A 15656-nucleotide genomic window follows, 5' to 3' on the forward strand; every position below is an offset into this window, starting at 1 on the left:
GAACAAAAGTAATGATATAATCAAAAAAGATTTAAATTAAAAATAAAAATAAAAATAAATAAAATAAAAATAAAGCCACCTATGATCACTAACAACCAAGCATGCTCTGATGATGTTGCAACCATTTGAGAACTTGGCTATAGTGACAGAAGAGGCAGAAAAGAATGACAAGCTTTATTCTTTCTTGGTCATGGTTTTTAAAGTCAGGTCTGAAAATTCTAAATTTTTGGCAAAAGGGTTGATTAGGCTTGTAGAAAGAGTCCTTGTTTGGGCCATAACATGAGGTAGTACCTTAAAGTGAAAATCAGGCAGGTCTTAGATGGACAGGTGGATGTGTGAATCTGGCGGGGGGCGGGGGCCGGGGGAGGAGCAAAATTCTATGAGCATTATACCCATTTTAAAGATTTTTAGCACCTCTGTCTCCTCTCCCCATCTACCTTCTGAACTGCAGTACACTATTCCACATCACAGACCGCATTTCTTTTCTTCCCCTTCCCTTCTCCCTCTTAACTCTCAAAGTCATACGCCACCAGACAACTGGCAGGAAGCACATGGTGAGGAATATGATGAGGGTTGGTTGGAGGGAAAAAGGTATTTCCTCTTTCTCCCAGCTTTAGCCACAGTAGTGCATATATTATTTTTCATTTATCCCAGAAGGCAGGAATTGCTTGATGATAGTCTTTGTAATTGAATACTTGTTTATGATCACCTTTCTTGTAGGTGTTTCTAAAGGAGAGGAGCCAAAAATATTGAGACCCCCAAGACGGCCCCGGAAACCCAAAACATTAAATAACCCTGAAGACTGCACATACTATTATCTACTACATGTAAGTGGCTCACTCTTATTATCAGATGGGAGCCATAGCATCCACAAAACCGTGTCCACACTAGGCCTGTCCAAAGGGAGGACTCTAAAAGGGAGACTCCCATCAGTTTCTGCTTTCCTGCCCCATCCCTGGCTGAGGACCTGGGCACGTGGCTATCCTCCAGCCATCCTCACCACCCAGGCCTCTCCCCCAGTCCTGTAACCCCGTGGCCTCCCAGCAATTTTCTCTGCTGGTCTGTTCGTCTGAGCTGATATGCAAACATTAACCCAGAAAGAGAGCTGTGTCGTAACAGGAGCTCTCCTGAGAGGGACCCGAATGTGAATGGGTGAGGTTAGGTGAAAATGGGAGGAAGGAAGGAAAAAGAGGCATTTATTAGGCACCTTTTAAATCCTAGGCCTGGACTGAGGTATGTTCACGTGCATTGGGATATATAATCCTAGAAACAGCTTTACAGGGGCATTCCCATCTCACAGATCGGACTCTGAGACACAAATAGGGCACGTCTTAGCTGTCAAGGTCATTCATTATACTGAGGCCCTCTCACTCACTGTGGGCACCATGTGAGCTCATTGGCATCCCCCCTGCCAGCCTCCTCTTCCTCTCATGTTCCTGTTCTCTGTGAATGACGCCATCATCCACTTGGTTACCTAAGCCAAGAACCTGGTGTCACCCTGGACCTGGCCCGCTCTCCCACATGACATCTAACCATTCAACCTGAAGTGTGGCTTCTACCAGCAACACCTCACTCCCACTCACCCCCCTCCTCTGCTCTCACAGCAACAGCCCTATTTCAGACCATCATCGTTCTTCACCTGCAGTGCTTCAGGCCCCACCTAAGGGCTTCTAATCTCAGCCTCTGTAGCCCGTGTTAGCAAATTTCTCTAAACTGTTAATTTGATCGTGTTCCTCCCTTGATAGTCCCTTTATAGCTCAGCAGCTCCCCCAGCGTGAAGGCCAGACTCCTTCCGAAGCTGAATAGCAGAGCACAAAATTAGAAAGTGCCAAACGTGATGCTCCATAATCTTTACTAATTGCCACTGAAATGGCAATTGGCTACGGTGACTTCAACAACAGATACTATTCTCGAGATGAGAAATTATAAGAGGCTTTGAAATGAGGAGGAATGTTTATGACTCATAGCCAACCAGTCAGAATGGAGCCTCCACAAATGAGTCCCTGCCCCCAAAAAGCTTACATTGTCATTGAACAATTATTTTTTTTAATGAATGTACAATGTTTTAATACATCTTGTTATTACCATCGTGACTGGAATCCTTTGTATAACCCCGAGTCTTTAAATCTGTGGCTTCAGTGGAAAATAAAACACAGAAAACTAGTTTATTATTGTAAGTGAAAACACACCATGTTTTCATATTCACCTGGCCCTTACTTGAGTTTGGGCGCCACACATAGGTGAAATTTACAGAAATGATGAGGTCCCACTCCCTTTACTCGTCAAAACATTCCCTTGCCCTCGCTGGTGTGGCTCAGTTGGTTGAGCATCGTCTCATGCAACAAGAGGTCACCAGTTCTGGGCACATGCCTGGGTTGTGTTCGGGAGGCAGCCTACCTATGTTTCTCTCACATCGATGTTTCTCTCTCTCTCTCTTTCTCTTCCTCTTCCTTCCTCTCTTTCTAAAAATCAATGAAAACATTAAAAAAAACAACAGCCTTCCTTTATCCATTGAAATACTGTAATTTTAAGTGGTTTTCATAAAAATCTTCCTAAAATATATTATAGTGCACATTTTAACCTTTTCTTGATGACCCAAGGTCACTGCAGTGAGCAGCAATGTTAGCACTTTATTCAGATCCATGTTTATCAGCGAGGCTCCCTGACCACCATGTCTAAGGTAGCACCCCGTCACTCTGTGTCCCATGGCCCTGCTTCATTTTCTCAGCATTTATAAATATTTATGGAGCTACTGAGCTGTGAAAATTATTTCCCTAAACCTGCTTATCATAGACAGCTGTGCTTTCCGTTGTTTTACCTATTTTTATAGCTTGTGTTTCTCCTTGAATGTCAGTTCTTACTATAGCCGTTCTGACTGCCTTAACATCAATACCAGCTCTCTTCTATGATTTGATGCTCCTCATCTCTTACATCTGGGAAATGTTGCCATAGTTGTGTCCAAAATAAGAGCAGGCTGAGCCTAAGAAGCATGCCTGTGGCGGGAGAATCTTAGCTGGGATTGCACACCCCACTGTAATGGTGTGTGGGGTGGCTGTAACACGCAGAAGCTGGGCAGCCAGCAAAAATGACTCAGGGCCAACTGTTTCCTCAAGAAGAGTAACTGACCACATAATGCTGAAGGCCTTCCAGTTTCATTATTTTCTCCAGTACCTTTCCTGACGATAGCAGTAGGCATTTGGCCATTCCAAGATCTTTTTCCCCCTATGATTTGTCTACTTTCTTTATCCTTGTGAAGACTTCTAAATATACAGTGTATTTCAAAAAGGAATGTGAAACTGTGTCCACCATGATATAATGGATGTGGAATTTAAAGTTTCATTATAAAACGTATTTCTTTACGGCAGTTTAGAGGGGAAGGAGTGTGAGGCAGCTGAGTCTTCCAAGTCCTCTGAGCTAAGACCTCTGTTCTTTCAAAGGGCCCCTTGAGAAACACCCTCAAGGGAAAATCTCCTCCCTGAGTCCTTGTTGCCTCCTTGTCTTTCTTCTTTACTGTGGTTCCTTAAGAAACTGCCATAGGACATTTGCTTCTTTATTTTCATTTAAGATTTCAATTTGGTAATTTGTAATTTCAAAACTATAATTGAAAACATTATTTGTTTTAGCAATAAATGCCCCTAATATAAAGTTCCATGGGTTAAAACTTATATTTAATCCCCTCTCATGAGGCACAATGTGCTTCCTTCTTTATGATAAAGAATGTAGTTTCATGCTTCCCTTTTGGACTTATCCTCTAGGAATCTAAGAGACCAACACTAAGGCTCCATCTTAACACATTTCATTTTTGTCCTCCTTTCTTATTTACAACTTATGTTTGATTACCTTGATTGTATAATTGCTTCTATTATAAATCATCTTAAATAATTTTTGGAAATTTTTATTATGGAATTACATTTCATTAGAATATCCTAACACAGGCAAGAGTGAAGTAAAGCCTGGCCCGTGTTTCCTCTTCTAAGAATCCCTGTAATTGAGAGCCAGCTCGCACACACTATCTCCCAAGGGAAAAGGCAATACAGAATTAAGAGGGGTTGCCCTGGACTGGTGGCTCAGTTGGTTGGAGCATGTCCAGCACACCAAAAGGTTTCAGGTTCAATCCCCAATTGGGGCACGTACAGGAGGCAACGGATTGAAATTTCTCTTTCTCTCTATCTCCCTTCCTCTGTCTCTAAAAAAAAAAAAAATCAATAAAAACATCTCCTTAGGTGAAGTTTAAAAGGGGGGAGGGGGACTTCTGGCCAGCTTGGGAATTCAAAGGCAGAACGTTATTTCATTCTTGCTTGTATAAAGGGGATCTCTGCCACACAACATCATGCTATCATTTCAGCATAATTTTGGATTATAGAAAATTGTTACCAAGAGCAAAACAGACTTTTTTTTCATACAATGGATCAAGGAGACAAGACCTCTGTCATATTAAAACCACAACGGCAAACACCACCCCAGTCCCAGGGATCATTAACTGGACCACTAGGGGCCATTGTACCTATGCTGGTAATACAATTATTTCTAAGCACCTCCTAGCCTAGGGCATTGGGTCAAGAATGTGAAGTAATAGGAAATGGGAAGGAGGACAGGAATGTAATTGGTGTCCTGCCCCTTACATTGTTATTTCCTGAAAGGTCTACTCCCAGACTTGATGCATTTAAGCATTACTTCTGCCTCATCCATCCACTAAAATGACAACCAATGAAAATGAAAGAAACTATGAACTGTTTGGCTCATCCAACATTTTAGTTTATTGCAAATGATGAATCGTGAGAAAAAATGATTGTGTGTCTATAAATACTGGGAAAACCCTTAGTCCTTACAAACCATATTAATAGCCATTTTTATTATTTTGCACTTTTATGGTACCAGCCAAGTTGATGTCTGCATTAGGGTTTCCATAATTATAACATCTTTGGCTTGATCAAGGTGACTCTGGTATTGTTTCCTCAGCCTAAGAGATGTATTTGCTCTTGCAGCATGTAAATATATGTTCAAATATATTGAGCTAGCACACAGTGCAACCCATTAATAGTGTTACAGAACCAAAGAGGATATTGCTTTGTATGTAAGGTAAAGCACCATTTTGCTAGAGTTCACATCAAAGTATTGATTAAAAAATATCTAATCACACCTATACTTAAATATTCTCGTTTTTGCCTCAATACATAAAGTTCTCAACTTGAAAACATTTTGCAAATGAACATAGGTATCATCTGTGCTGCTACTTTTATGCCATAAATGGACTCCTATAGTTAGTAAAGTCAGTTTCGTTGGCCCGCGAACTGTTGCAGCTGCCCTCATGCCTGCCCATCTGCTTTACCTGCAGACAAGGGTGGCATAGAAACAAGACCACAAAGCAGCCTAATTATCTGCCTAAGTCACAACTGCATTTGTGAAGAAATGGATTTTCAGGAAATTCTGACTCTCCCCTCCCCCTCCCATTTGTAGGTAGATAGACATTATATAGTCTGTGTATAGTGGTCACTGTGGTGAACTCTTTTTTTTGTATGGAATGCAAAGATTAATTTCAGTCTAGTGTTGGTAAAAATAATCACAAATTCACAATTAGTAAAATATGAGCATATTACTTCAGATCTTAAAAATATTGTATCCACTTGTTTATTGTTAAGTTAGCTTTATAGGAACAAATGTATTTATTTATTAAGATTATAGTAATATACAAATTATATTACATTAAGACATTAATATGTAGAGATTTTTAAAATTATTCTATTCCCTTTAGAAGTCAATCCAAGAAGAAAAACGAAGACCAAGGAAAGATAGGTAATTATTTTTTCTAGATTTCAACAAGTTATCAAACCAAAATATAAATCTGTATGTTCCAATTAGATTAATAATCACCAGTTTTATGTGGATAGATTTGGAAAGTCGTGTGCTCTCAAAGTATTTATATTATGAATGCCTATATGTGGTTTAAGATCTTGTTTACTGGCAATACACTGAGCTAGCATAGTGCGAAGCATACAGTAAGAACTCAAATAGTTTTGAATGAATTGTACTGTCACAATCCAGAATTTGCTTTTCTTGGTCCATTGATATGGTTTTGATTGGGCGATTTGAATATGCCCATACGCATGGACTTTCTTTCCCCAAACTCCTTTTTGCTTTCTGTTCTTGAAGACAAAACATGCTAAATCTCACTTTTACGGACTTGTTAGGAAGATAAGCTTTGTGTCACCTGCAGGTGTGGCACACTTAAATTCACACGGGTCCCCTTTACCTGTAGTATTTCAGCCAACCAGAACTTTACTATTTTAATATTTTGCCACTATTTCAATCAACTAATGTCCAGACAGTGTTCATTACAATTGCAGGTTCTTTTGTTAGGCATGAGTGGATGCAGAGTTCTTAATTTATGAAAGTTAATTTATATGTTGGCATCTGTAACTTAAAAAGCACTTTTCCCCAGAAGCACTGTAGCACCTGGTAGTTGTCCAGACCTGTCCCTGGTGACCTCATCTGAGCCCTACAGATGCTGAGCACCACAGGCACCGGAACCGCAGTCAGAGTAGATCCACGAATTATAGTGGTTGAGGGCACAACCCATGGGCAGGAACTAAAATCTAGCGCATACACAAAAAATGATTCCCACAAGACCAACAGGCAGGGGGAGGACAGAAAGTTAGCTGTAAAGGAATAAGGAAGAGCATGACACATTGTGTACATCAGTGTATTGATGATTGATAAAATTGGAAAATGCTATGTGTTAGTACATAAAGTGGCCCAAGGGTCTGTTGTGATCCCTGACTTAGTCTAGCCAAGCTGGAACATTGTACTCACTGCCTATTAGTAACTACTAATGCTATGTCAAGTTGAAGGCGACAGAACCAGGACAGTCCCCTCCAGCAGCCAGTGTTCTCTGAAAGGTAAGAGGTAAAGGTTTTGTTTTTCTCTTTAATTTATAGTATATGCTACTTTTGCACATTTCAAGACTCCTCCTATTTCTATTGACATGTATGTGTTACTCTTAAATTACAGTAAATACTTTTTAAAAAGAAAGCAAGTGTCCTGTAAGTTAATAGAAAATTCAATTGATACTGTGGTATGTTTGTGTGTTCATTTACAGTCAGGGAAAATTATTAGATTTGGAAGATTTCTATTATAAGGAATTTTTGCCCAATCATTCTGGACCAAAGGAACATAACCCTACTTTACAAGAACGAAGACAACAGAGAGAACTCCAGAATCAATGTTTTAAGGCTGATGAAAGGTAATAAACTTCACATTAAAGCATAGCATTTTCAATTTTATACTCACAATCCCATTTCTAAAGCACTTTCATTTTATGTATGACAAATCATTTAATGACAAAGCACTTACTGAATATTGCATCTTATGATTAATATGTTGTTTAAAAGTAAAACCGTAAATATTATGGTAGGGTAATCAGACATCCCAGTTTTTCTAGCACAATCCTAGTTTATACCTATTTTTTTTTGGTGTAATCATTAATTACAGCCCCCCTGCCTTTAAAAGTATCTCAGGTTGGATGATAAATTTATGGTCATATTAACCATAAGCAATTAACCATATTCAAAATGTAGTTAACCTCAAACCAATGTAATTTTAATCACTAGTTTCTCAGTTATGCCGTGTAATTTTTCAGAATCAGTGATGTCAGACCAAACCAATATTTGGGAGAAAGATTCATTTGGAAATATGTACCTGGTATTTTGGATTTATTCTCTCACTTTGCCACCAGCTTTCATTTCAAGTAACAAACAGTTTGTAGTTTACTTACTACCTTGGTAATTTTTTTTTCTTTCCCCAGACATTCTTCATGAAGTTGTAAAATTGAGGGCACATATTAAGATGGTAACGTGGAGTATGAGAAATGGGAGCAATGACAAGCCGTGAAAAGCTGTTTTTCTAAAATCCTAAACAAACACCTTAGCAACCTGGGCCACTCAGGGCCCTGCACCAGTCTCTTCCACAGTGTGAGATGGTGCATGAGAGAAGAGGCTTTAGAGCAGTGGTTCTCAACCTTCCTAATGCCGCAACCCTTTAATACAGTTCCTCATGTTGTGGTGACCCCCAACCATAAAATTATTTTTGTTGCTACTTCATAGCTGTAATTTTGCTACTGTTATGAATCGTGATGTAAATATCTGATATGCAGGATGTATTTAGGCGACCCCTGTGAAAGGGTCTTTCAACCCCCAAAGGGGTCGCGACCCACAGGTTGAGATCCGCTGCTGTAGAGTCAGACCATCTCAGACTTGGATCCTGACTCTGCTACTTAGTAGTTGAGTGACCTTGCTTATGTTCCTGGACCTCTTTAAGCTCCCATTTCCACATCTGCAAAGGGATTTACTAATAACTGCCTCACCATGATGTCATAAAAATGAATGAAATGATGTATAGGAAGCGCTTAACACTAGATGTGGCATAGGAGAGGCAGTCCTTAAAGACTATTACCATCTCTATTTGCTTTTCCAGAATCTACCCAAACTATGATTTCTTCTCCTTGTACCCAAAAGAGGATGCATTCTTTCATCTTGGGATCAAGAACTGTAACGTGTTAGAGCTTAGAGATGTTTCAATCTAACCACAGAGTTCTAAACAGGAGAAAACCAAGTGCCAGAAAGATTTAGTGACTTTCCCAAAGTCACACATCGAGTTAGTGAACCAAAATCCAAGTGTTTTCTACTCCCTGCTCAAATTGCTTTTCACCTACTTACCTGCTTCCCATTTTCACAACCCAGTCTGCCTCCCCTCCAGTGTATTTTCCCCCTTTCTCCACTGGCAGACACACACATGCTCTAAAAGCATTACATCCCTAAAGTACTGCCTGGTGTTCTAGTAGTGTCTGTGAATGTGTAGTTAATGCTCATTAGAATAAGAATGCTAAAAGCTAGTATTGGTTGAGTGCTTACCTGACCTTAACCATTGCCTCCCTAAGCAACACCCTCCTGCCCCCCACCCAGGGTGTTTGAGGAAGGGGTACTAGTACATTGGTGCATGAAATGTGACCCTTACATTGAAGGAACTTGATTCTAGAGAGAAAGTATATTGATCTAACAAAGCTGAACAAGGTGACTCTGAGATGGGATTTCCTAAATTAAAGAAGCTTAAAGAGACAAAACATTCAAATGGCCCTGGCCAGTAGGATGCAGTCCCTTGGAGCGTAATCCCATGCACCCAAGGGTCTCAGGTTTGATTCCAGGTCAGGGCACATACTCAATTTCAAGTCTGACCCCCGGTTGGGGGACCTATGGGAGGCAACCACTCCATGTTTCTCTCTCGCTCTTCCTTCTTCTATCTCTAAAATCAACGAAAAACATATCCTCAGGTGAGGGTTTTAAAAAATACCCGAAGACACTAGGTAAATCTTGATAGGATCCTGAATTTAAAATAAAAAACAAAGCAGAAAAACAGCTCTAAAGGACACTTAGGACAGTTAGAGAAACTTGAGTCTAAACTAAAAGTTGGATGGTGTTAGTACTACAGAAAGAATATAAATCGTATTATATATTAAGTTATTGTAGAATATATGTAGTTTATATTATATATTTATAGCACATAAATATAACTATATCATTTTTAATAAGTATAATATATTATCATGACAATGTTACATGTATTACACACACACACACACACACACACACACACACACACCAAGTACTGATATAACCCAGGAAGGTGTGAGTAGATCTGGGAATCAGGAACAGCAATGATGAGTTAAGAGTCTCATAAATGAATAAAAATGGTGGCAGGTAGTCAGTGATTAGAGAATAGCATTAGGGAGCAACAAGAGAACTGGTGTCTCCTTAGCTAATACTAAGACAGAAAGTAGTGGGGTCTCTGTTAAGCAATAGAGAGTAATGTAGGGTATTTAAGTCATAGTTGGTTTTAATTTGGACAAGAAGATATAGGAAGGATAGGAGGGGAAGGGTGGGGACATAAAATGGAACAAGAGTTCCTCATTTTAGGGTTAGGAGAATTATGAAAGAAGTGTCTGCAGAAAAGAGGCAAAGGGATACAGTTGGGAAAGTATGAGATCTAAGTGCTCTAGACCTGAATTTGAAACCCCACTCCATTCCTCATTAGTCATATCATTAGAATTTTCTCATTTATAGATTGAGGATAAGAAAGACTAAGGCTTTGTCATGCTCTCTTTAGAATTAAAGATAATGTGTGTCATGTACCTGGCAGATAGTTGATCCTCAATATTCTTTTACCAGAAATGAGATGAACAGTAATGAGATTTCAAGTCAGTTACCCAAGATCCTCCCCGTAGGTACCACCCAAAGTCCTTCCCTGTCAAATATCCACTGAGCTCATGATGCCCTAAAAGACCTTCCCCAAGGTTTCTTTTTTTTTTTCAATTTTCAAGTACAGTATACATTCAATGTTATTTTATACTAGAGGCTCAGTGCACAAAATTCATGCCTGGCCTGCAACCTCGCTCCTTACCACCTGCCTGCTTGCTCCTTAAGCACTACCACGGATGCAGGAGAGGCTCCCGCCACCGCTGCTGCATTCGCCAGCTATGAGCCCGGCTTCTGGCTGAGCAGCGCTCCCCCTTGGGAACACACTGACTACCAGGGGGAAGCTCCTGCATTGAACATCTGCCCCCTGGTGGTCAATGCGCATCATAGCAACTGGTCGTTCTGGTCGTTCCACCGTAATGGCCGCTTAGGATTTTATTATATAGATTAGTTTCAGGTGTACAGCATGATGCTTAGATAATCATAAAACTTTACAAAGTGTTCCGTCCAATGTTTCTAGTGCTCACTTGGCACCATACATAGTTAAAACAGTATTTTTGACTATATTCCCTATGCTCTACAATACATCACGTGACTATTTTATAACTGCCAATTTGTACTTTTTAATCTCTTCACCTTTTTCACCCAGTGCCCCAAGCCCCTTTCCATCTGGCAACCATCAGTCTGTTTTCTGTATCTATGATATCTATTTCTATTTTATTTGTCAGTTTATTTTGTTCATTATATTCCACATATACATGAGATCATATGATATTTGTCTTTCCCTGACTAGCTTGTTTCACTTAGCTTAATACCCTCTTGGTCCATCCATGTTGTCACAAATGATAAGATTTTATTCTTTTTTATGGCTGAGTAGTATTCCATTGTGTAAATGTACCACAGCTTTTATATGTACTCATTTACTGATGGACACTTGGGCTGCTTCCAAATCTTTGCTATTGTAAATAATGCTGCATGAACATAGGAATGCATATATTCTTTCAAATCAGTGTTATGGTTTCTTGGGATATGGAATCAGAGTCATAAGGCAGGTCCATTTGTAATGTTTTTTGAGGACCTTCCATACGATTTTCCATAGTGGCTGCACCAATCTGTATTCCCACCAACAGTGCACAAAGGTTCCCTTTTCTCCATATCCTCACTAACACTTGCTGTTCGTTGATTTATCGATGGCAGCCATTCTGACAGGTGTGAGGTAATATCTCATTTTGGTTTTCATTTGCATTTCTTTAATGACTGTGACATTGAGCATCTTTTCATATGTCTATTGGCCATTTGTATGTCCTCTTTGGAGAAGTGTATTTTTAGATTCTCTGTTTACTTTTAATTGGATTGTTTTGGGTTTTTTGATGTTGAATTGTATGAGTTCTTTATAAATTTTGAATATGAACCCATTATCAAGTGTATCATTGGTGAATATGTTTTCCCATTCAGTTGTTGTCTTTTTGTTTTATTGATAATTTCCTTTGTTGTGCAAAACCCAAAGGATTTCTTTTTTAAAATTCTTTATTTAGACTGGGCTAGAATAAAAGCCTATTCCATCTGCAGAAATTCTAGTGTATCCTTTCTAGCCGGTCAGTATTTTCACTCATTTGCATATACCTTCAATAACCTTGCCTCTTTCTCCTTCAGTTATATTCAACTGGTAAACCTCAGTGCTGGGTAGACCCAGCTTCCTACCCAATCTATACATGTACCCATGTAGCTAAATGTAGCTTTAAAAAACAGTCTATTATCATTTAAAACTTACGACAGGCACTTAAGAGTCATTTTGGCAGGCACTTAAGAGTCATTTTGCAATACTACATTTCCCTAAAAATCCATTATGCAACTTTCCCAGTTCATTCTTTCAGACTTCCTCTTCTCTCTTCAAACCCTCATAATCTACTCACTCCCATCAGACAACCTCTTTTCCTAAGAAAACAGCAGTAGAGAACAGATACATGCTTCCACCACCATATCTATCACTTATTCGTATACCTCCCTCAGTTTAGCATGGATTACTGTCCTCCAGGTAAGACCAAACCTTCCTTTTGTGCACAGAATCCAGTTCCTTCCTCTACTCAAGAACACTGTCCTGCAATTGTCCCCTCGCTTCTCTGCAACTTGAACATTTGTTCTCTTTACAACATCATTCCTGACAATTTGTGAACAGGATGCAGTTGGACCCATCATAAAATATACCCTTGACTCAGTCCCCTGCCAAACCACTCATGTTCCTGTTCTACATTATAGCAAGGGTAATACATGAGGATGACTCAACCTCCTCCGTGTCCTCTCTTCTCAATCTCTCTTGAGCCACTTCACTCTTGAACTACTCCACTGAAAATGTCCCTGACAAGGCCACCAGTGACCTCTATTTTGCCATATGCCATTAGCTATTCTCAATCTTTATCTCACTTATCAACATTTAACATGTTTTCTTTACAATTACTCCTTTTTTCCTTTAAACATTTCTTTCCATTTGCCCCGAGGATAGGACTTCTCTTGCTTTGCCTCCTACCTCCCTGACTCCTCCTCATTATTCTTCTTTGCTGAGTCTTCCTCATTTCACTGATCTCTCAACCATTCGAGTGTCCCAGTCCTTTGCTTTGTCAACATATACACTCAAGAACTTAAGTATCATCTATTTACTTAAAATTCCTGAACTGAAATATCTAGCCTAAATCAGGACTTATGTAGCCAACTGCCTATTCAATACCCCCTCTTGGATACCTAATAAGTAAACTTAGTATAACCAAAATCAAAGTCTTTACCCTCACCCTCCAAAAAATACTATTCTGCAGCCTTCCCCATCTCAAATGGCAACCCCATTTTTCTAGTTGAGTAAGCCAGAAACCTTAGGGACATTCTCGATTCCTTTTCTTTATGTCCTATATCCAATCCATCAGCAAACTCTTTCAGTTCTACCTACCAAATATGACCAGAATCTGATCAATTTATTACCTCCTCTAGAAGCCTTAAGAGACCTCCCTACTTCCTCTCTGAGAGTCAGGTCCCTTTAGGAATCATTCTTCTGCTCAGAACTCTCCAATGTTTCTCTCACTCTAAATAATATTCAAGTCCTTGTTATGGTCTCAAAACACTAAATTATCTGCCATACTATCCCCTCATTCCTCCTGCTCTCATCCCTTGCTATTCTTCCCCTGAATTGCTCCATTTAAGCCTCAATGGCCGCCTTGCTGTTCCTTGAGCACAATATATACACTGTAGTCTTGGAAACTATTCATTGTTTGACTGTCATCCTGGAATGACTGTCATTCCCTCAGAAATCTGCCTGGCCCACTCCTCCCCTTCCTTCAGCTCTCTCCTCACATGCCACCTTATTAGAAAGGCCTTTCCTGACCACTAGGAAATGGCTTGTCTACACACACACACACACACACACACACACACACTCCATCACAAAAACAATAGTTGAAGGAAGAAAGGGAGGGAAAAAAGAAGGACACAGCTTCCTGCTGGTTGTTCCTACATCCACCATCTGGTATTAGAAGCTATCTATGGTCCTTTCCCATACTAGACTATAAACTCCATGAGAGCAGGGACTTCTGCTCATTCATCACCTGCACTGGTGGCTGACACTTGGTGGGTGCTCCATAAAATGGATGAATCTCCGTGGCTGCCTTTTACGTATACATGGCTTCCCCAGGGAAAGCTGTAGAATCCAAAGGCAATCATTGGCAGGGTTTCCCAGCGGTAGGAAATTTGGCCCAACAGCCTTATTGAAAACATTGAAAATGCCTACAGGGCTATCACCAACTGTGTAGCTAACCCAGTGGTGTGTTAGATTTGGCAGGAGAGTTTTTAAGAAACACTTGAGCAGTGTAAAAATGCAAAATAATGGTTGTCTATTAGGCAACTAAAGTAAATACTTGCTTATTGGTTGTGAGCTATTTCAATCTCAAAGAAGCTAGTCTTTCTGAACTACAGATTGTCTGGTGCTTTACTTAGCTGTCATTCAAACACAAAGTCACCAGGTTCCACCAGCTCTTCTGCTCCTCAGCTTAGAGGAGCTTTGGAAACCTGCTGAGAAAAATTATCGCAGATCCGTTTGACCACGACCCTGATTACTTAAATGCACGGTTTTCAAATGCCTGACGATGGTGGAATGTGTGGAGAAGAATGTGTAGATTCGGCTAACTCGGGATGGGCGGATGGGCGGGGATGCGCTGCACGTGATGGCGCCACTGACGCTTGGCTCTGGGTCTCGCTGGCAGGTGCTGGGCGGTGGAGGATCCCCAGAAGGAGGAGGAGGAGGGGGAGAATGGACCCTCGAACAATCCCTACGACTACAGGAGGCTCCTGCGCAAAACCTCCCAGCGCCGGCGCCTGGTCCAGCAGGTGTAACCCGTCTGCCACAGAGGCAGCCGCAGCCGTAATGTGCCCGAGACTGCTGCTTGCAGGGTCCAACGCGCTGAAGTCTGGACCCCGATCTTGGCAGGGGCTACCCACTGCGCTCTCCATGGAGGGCCTCGCCAGCTTTGGCGCGCTCGGAGGGCGAAGACCTGGGAGCTCTTCGGACTGGCTGCGCTCCCTCACCCTTCACTCCCACCAGCCCACCAGCCCCTGTCGCTGGCCCCCGATGCAGCTCTTTGTTCACTTGGCTGCCACACCTTCTGATGACTGGAAGGCACCTGAGCTCTTGTTGACCCCCCCCCCTCCTCTCTCATTTTGGGCGACTTCAAAGACTTCCTACTTCCTGGAAACGCCTCTCCCAGACCCGGGGCACACTCGTGGGCAGGTTGAGTCTCTTAAAACAGAATAAATCCTGGGTGGGAGGAGAAGCGTGAGGATGTGGGGAAGTTTTGAAGATGAACTTAAACTCACGCTTTGCCTTCCCATGATGATTAAGTTACTAAATAAAGGAAGTGCCTTGGAGAGTCCGTGGTTTTCTGGGCCTGTGCGTGTCTTCCCCTGGGAGGTCTACCTCCTGTGGTCCTGCTGTGCAGGCTGGGATGGCCAGGGAGGGGGCGAGGTGCCTGCCTTCTGTTTCCACCAGCGAACAACGCACCACCAGCACCCCAAAGGCTCATACGAAATTACAACCTGTATTTGTGACACAAACGTTTCCTCCAAATCTCCAAACCCACCAACACAAACACTGCACACACACACACACACACACACACACACAGCCTGCCCAAACACTGTGGCTTCCTTTGGCCCTGCCTATAACATTTTTGGTTCACTACTGAATGAACTGTCAGATGTTTTAGGTTCTCCCCATCTGCAGGTTTGAAGCAATCTCCCAGCTCTGAATTTTGGTGAATTTAAGATGGAGGGGCCCTAGGCACTCTATCAGTGGATAGAATGTAAGCCTGCGGACTGAAGGGTCCCAGGTTCCATTGGAGTCAAGGGCACATGCCCAGGTTGCAGGCTCCATCCCCA

At 41.3% G+C, this 15656-nt stretch overlaps 1 protein-coding gene across 1 annotated transcript in view; it reads left to right on the plus strand.

The window, feature by feature from the left end:
* MYO3A (myosin IIIA) overlaps positions 1–15022 on the plus strand; it is a 212238-nt gene extending 197216 nt beyond the window's left edge. Inside the window, exons 30-33 of the mRNA XM_006773822.2 lie at positions 721–827; positions 5753–5793; positions 7097–7240; positions 14486–15022. Of these exons, the coding sequence (XP_006773885.1) occupies positions 721–827; positions 5753–5793; positions 7097–7240; positions 14486–14615 (422 nt within the window). The 3' untranslated portion in view covers positions 14616–15022. The remainder of the gene's footprint in view (positions 1–720; positions 828–5752; positions 5794–7096; positions 7241–14485) is intronic.
* The last annotated feature ends 634 nt before the right edge of the window (positions 15023–15656 follow it).

The sequence above is a fragment of the Myotis davidii genome, unplaced genomic scaffold, assembly GCF_000327345.1.
Source record: "Myotis davidii unplaced genomic scaffold, ASM32734v1 scaffold86, whole genome shotgun sequence".
NCBI lineage: Eukaryota > Metazoa > Chordata > Mammalia > Chiroptera > Vespertilionidae > Myotis > Myotis davidii.